Genomic DNA, 5,534 nt, shown 5'->3' with positions numbered 1-5,534 from the left:
CTCTTTAAACTTCTTTAAATTATTTGGGCTAAAGAAAAAAATATTTTACCTGGCCGATGCGTAATCCAACCATGATTATATCTTTGAGGCAAAATTTAAATGTTGGTAATTATTTTGTTAATTAATTTTATTTCACATTATACTACAACAAGTGCACCAAATTGATATTTAATTTATAAAATCTTAAGAATTTATTTATTGTTTAACATTTATTTTTGGATATTTTCATATATTTGTTCTCATATTTGTATTATTGAAAGGAAGACAAAGAGAACATACTAGAGTTTTTTTTTTTTTTTTGGTTTGTTTTGAATGTGAAAAAAATGGGTTACTAGGTTGACACGACCTATCAAAGACCGGGTAATAGCCATAGGTTTATTAACCCATTTTAGTTTAACCTGTTTTTGTCTCAAACCTGATTTGACTCGTACTTAATGGGTCGAACTTGAACTTGCTCAACTCAACTCATTTTCCTCTTCTACAAATTATTGCCTTATAAAACTTTGCATCTCCTTAAATGATTTTTTTTTTAAATATATATAATGCCTCCACAAAGCTCTCCACAAAAAGGAACAAATGTTTACTTGTAAGGTGAATAATTGCCTTTATATCAACTGAATGCCCTTTTAGAAGTTATTACCTTACCAAAATGGATCTATTCTCACTTAAAATTTTCAATTCCCTCCATTTTTAGTTAGATGAGAGACATGTATCATTTTCAAAAAAATCATTGGTCATTAAAAAACCCTTTGAAACAACACAAATCAAGTAAATGCCACGTGTTACAAATCTAGCTAAAAACTAAGGAGAATTGAAATGTTTAAATGAGATGAGATATATCTTGTTTGCATCAATGTCTCAATAAGTGTATAAATAAAATTAAACCTTAAAATGACATTACTTGTTTTTTGTCTTTTAAAAACTTACAACAAGTTGGGAGTGGGGGATTCAAACTAAAGTTCTCCACCTTAAGAGAATGGATAATGCCACTACCTGCACAAAAGCCTTGGCAATATAACTTTATGTTTGGTATTTTGTTTGTGGAGAAATTTTATTTAAATCTCATGTAATTTTCAAGATTTATATAATAAAAAATTATAAAAGCTAAAATGTCACCATATTAACCATCATAACTATCAAGTTAGCGAGTTGTGAATAATAAATGGTAAAGTGATATTAACAGTAAACCCAAATCACCTGTTTTGAAAAAATATTTTATTTATAGCATCACTTATTAAAATGAAATGCCTTCACTTTCAAGAACTGTTCTTTGTATTATTTACTTTACCTCCTTCAGTAATCAAGACATTTTCTTGGGTTTTATTTATTTATTATTATTATTAAAAAAAAAATTCGAACTTTGAAAAGCTAGTGTCAGGCTTGAATTTGACTACCCTTTCCTATGATTTATTAAAAAATAATATATTTTGATTTCAAAAGCCCTTCCTTAACTAAACGTTGCACTTTTTATTTTATTTCACTAAAGTTTTCTTATAAAATATTTTACAACTATCAAATTGGCAAGTAATAAATAATAGATGATAAAGTGATGTTAGCAATGAATCCAACTCAACTATAATAAAAAATGTTATGTTTGTAACATCACTTATTATAAAATTTCATTTTTAATAATTTGAAAGGACATTCCAAATGGCTCACCAAAAATTATGAAGTTTTGAATTAAATATGGGTTTATCGCACGTAATTTGTTAGCAACGTTTTTTATATTTTATTTTTAAAACCCACCTTATGTGTTTGGCCCTGTGTAGCAGGAAATGGGTGTAATGTCTCTCACTTGAGAGTGGATCCCACCCTTGTGGTAACTAGTAATTAATTAAAAATTAAACCTAGCCTAAAAAAATAAAATAAAAAGTAAGAGAAACCTTCTACCAAATAATAATAATAATAATAATAAGAGAAACCCAAATATTGATTTCTCTCTCTCTCTCTCCCTCTCTCTCTGAGCTCTTAACCTTTCATATTTATTGTAAGGCTGCAATATGGGTCCCTTGCCTAAGTGATGGATGAACTTAGGCCCAAAAAACCCATTACAATGAATTTGTAGAGAGTGGATTGGAAAACTGGGTTTTAATGAGTTGGACAATAGGTAAGTGGATTCAGATGAAAAGAAAAGGAAGATAAATTGATTTAAACTAAAAAAATCATCATCGGCACAGTCTGAGAAGGCCAGTTCTTATATATTTCTCTCAAGTTTGATTATAAATTTAATTCTTGATTGCTATAGTGTTTTTCTCTTAATTTCTCGATCCCGTTCTCTCAGAGTATCCCCTCTATGTTATACCATCTTCTCCTTTCATCCCTACCCTCCATATGTAGGTCAGATTATTGGTGTTGATACTTGTCCCATTAGCACATTCCTAAAGTATTTGAGTAGTAGCTATAAAGCTAAAAACCATTGTTCAGGTATTACTTTCTCATTAATGCGGCCAAAATGTTAGCTACAGAGCATTCAATACGGTGGTAGCAACTTTTTCCTTAAATATTTTAAGACTTCCCTCTATTCTATGTTTTTGTGATGCTTATCCATATCAACAAAATTTCCTGAAATGTTCCCTGGATGGTAGATGACCCCCTTGGACCTCGGCTTTGGTTAACCGAGGAGGTATTCTCATCCTCGGACCACCTTCATAGGCCCTTATGACCAAAACTAACTTCTTCACTTGCTAACACGGACTCCTCTGATAACGTTTTCCCCTTCTCGAAAGACTTCAAGTCCTCGGATTGGGCCCCAGGCCCAATATATACATAGATATGAGATCCTGGGCCTAATACCCCTACATTTATCTAGCTTGAACAATCGGGTTAGCAAAAATCAAGCAAATTTGCTACTTCTTCATAATTATTGAATTAGATCAGCATTCAATGTAGAAGCTGATAATCATGTTTAAATATCCCAAAAAAAATAAATAAGAAACCCATTTCAAGACTACAATATTGTTCCCAATTATTGGGTAAAATAAGATTATATTAATCCCATTAAATAGTTTCCAAAAGAAAATGACTTTTGTTATTTGGGCAGGCAAACCAAGACCTAGAAATCATTCATTCTCTGTATTCTACCATGGTAGATGGTGCTTATCATATAATCTAAGAGCTGAATATGGAATGTGGTGTAGTTGACATGAATAATTAATGCCACTAGCAAGCTAGAAAGTCTCAAACTACAGCAAATCTAGCAACACTTTAATCGTTATATTGTTACTTTTAAAGAAAAACTATATAAAGTGAGTTTAAACTTTAATTCTAATTGTTTGTCAAAATTAAGGATCCGTTTGGTTGGAGGAGTGGAAAAGTTGGAGGATAGGAAAAGTTGGAGGATAGAAAATTAGTGGGAGGATAGAAAAGCGGGAAGATAGAAAAGATTTGATTTTCACTCATGTGTGTTTTGTTGGAGGAGTGAAAAAAAAATTTGTTTGGCTAGAGAGAAAAAGAGGAGGATAAAAAATGTAGTTTATATAAATTGACTATTATGTCCTTATTATATAATAGTGGGAAAGTGAGAAGGGTATGTGAGTGTAATAAAGCGGGGGTATTTGTGTAAAATACATTTTTCATCACTTTTCCCTCCTCATTTTCCTCCCAATTTGAGAGAATAAAAAAAGTAGGCCCAGGAGGGAAAACTTTATCCCCTATTTTCTGCCTCTCCTATTTTCTTTTCTCAATCAAACAGTGGAAAACAACATTTTCACCCCATTTTCCTCTTCCTATTTTTATCCTCCATGTTTTCACCCCAACCAAACACACCCTAAGATAAATAATCTAAACAATCAAAATAGAATTTATATGAAGTCCAAGTTCAAATCTAACTCTTAGGCAAAACCAATAAATGAGAGAGAGAGAGAGAGAGAGAGGAAAAAAAAAAAAAAGGCACTCGTTCAATCATCATCAGCAATTTTCATTTTTTTGTATTTGAGGACTTTTTATAATTACTATTTTGTCTCACGCGCATGGCGGTAGGCAGCCTAGCATAAGGTACAACAACTCCACTCTCCCACCTCTTTTTATACATCACACCATTTCATATTTTGAGAATTAACTTGCCTAATTCATCTTCTCTCTCTCTCTCTCTCTCTCTCTCTCTCTCTCTCTATAGTGCTTTGTTTAAGATGAGTTGCTTTGAGCAAAACCAGTTTGAAGGTAAATAAATTCCTCTCTCTCTCTCTCTCTCTCCCCCCCCCCCCCTCTCTCTCAAAAGAGAATTTAGGCTTTACGTGATGTTTGGATGTTCCACATTTTTTTTTGTTTTTATTTGGTCAAAATTGGAAAATTATATTAAAAAGTACAGTAATACATTACCTATAGGTTCCTATATACGTAATATAAAGGTCTGCTACATGCATATTTTCACCATCTTATGCATGGGATTGGTTTCCAGTAGTGTAATACAGTCTGTTGGTCTGCCATCACCTCAGGAATTTATGATATTGAACTCCTGGCTAGTGTAAAGAGAAAAGAGTATTGCATAAGCTAACAAATGCATACCTCGAGGATTGATTAGATGCTCAAATTAAGTTGAACACCTCTCTTATGACCCAAAAAAAAAAAAAAAAAAATGAGGTAGCCAGACAAACAAGAATTTTATACTTTTTAATAAAAATCTCTAGGGAATTTGAGTGGACTATAATATTCAAGATTAAATGATTAATTAACACGCAAAACTTGAAGTACAGCCACCACTGTAAGAACAAACAGATTCAAGTACTATTCAAGTTCCATGCAAATAGTGCTGCTTATGGTTTTCTTTTATTTTTATTTAAAAAAAATTCTTTTTCCATTATTGTTGTTATTGTGTTTTTGATTTTGCATTGGCATGTCCTTTGAGCAGCTACGGCGATACGACCTTACGCGGTACCACCACTGATTGTCATTCCTATGAAAGATATTCACGCTTATCCTCAAAATTCCCCTCTTCCTCCTCCTTCACCTCCTCCTGTGGAGATTAAGACTAGGGGTGAAGAGTTTTGGAAAGGATGGTAACTCTCTCTCTCTCTCTCTCTCTCTCTCTCTCTCTCTCTCTCTTAATATATGGACTAATGAAAGATTGGATATAATGCAGTTGGACTGACCTGTGCTGCTGCCACTGTTGCTTGGATTTTTGGTTCTGAGCACTGGAAGAACCGTTGTGCTTATGTTTTATTCTGTTCTATTTTATAAGTACTTTTGGTTTTGGATTGTTATTGGGAAAACAAAGGATGCTGTAATTGTATACTCATCGCAACATTCTTATTATGATATGGTTACGTAGTACTTGTTCGTACTACATACAATTAAATCCATTTGAGATATTGCAGCGATATTATATGTTATTTGATGTATCTCTAATTTTTTTTTTTAAAGAAACAAAAAAGTGAAATGTATTTCTAATTTAGTACGAAAAATTATTTAATATCAGTCCAGAAATAATGGTCTCTTCCCATATGAATGGTAAATCCGAACATGTAATGAATAATTGCTATTGTACATATAAAAATATGTACTCAACCTTACTCTCATACAAGTCTTTCCTCTTGTGA

General features: G+C 32.2%; 1 protein-coding gene across 1 annotated transcript; it reads left to right on the top strand.

The window, feature by feature from the left end:
- Positions 1 to 4,100: 4,100 nt before the first annotated feature.
- On the top strand, positions 4,101 to 5,328 carry LOC136062738 (protein CYSTEINE-RICH TRANSMEMBRANE MODULE 9-like). Its single transcript, XM_065762212.1, has 3 exons — positions 4,101 to 4,158; positions 4,847 to 4,994; positions 5,078 to 5,328. Exons 1-3 carry the CDS (start codon positions 4,128 to 4,130, stop codon positions 5,124 to 5,126), a joined length of 228 nt encoding a protein of 75 aa, XP_065618284.1. The 5' UTR covers positions 4,101 to 4,127; the 3' UTR covers positions 5,127 to 5,328.
- Positions 5,329 to 5,534: the final 206 nt, after the last annotated feature.

Source organism: Quercus suber, unplaced genomic scaffold, assembly GCF_002906115.3.
Source record: "Quercus suber isolate HL8 unplaced genomic scaffold, Cork oak 2.0 scaffold_448, whole genome shotgun sequence".
In the NCBI taxonomy this organism is placed as follows: Eukaryota; Viridiplantae; Streptophyta; class Magnoliopsida; order Fagales; family Fagaceae; genus Quercus; species Quercus suber.
Note: the sequence above shows the minus strand (reverse complement) of the source record. Positions and strands in the feature narration are given on the sequence as shown.

Bases quoted from the DNA above. Each gene is read 5' to 3' on its own strand.
- LOC136062738 (XM_065762212.1), top strand. From the start codon at position 4,128: ATGAGTTGCTTTGAGCAAAACCAGTTTGAAG. The intron at 4,159-4,846 runs GTAAATAAATTC...TCCTTTGAGCAG, and splicing joins TGAGCAAAACCAGTTTGAAG to CTACGGCGATACGACCTTAC. The intron at 4,995-5,077 runs GTAACTCTCTCT...GATATAATGCAG, and splicing joins GAAGAGTTTTGGAAAGGATG to TTGGACTGACCTGTGCTGCT.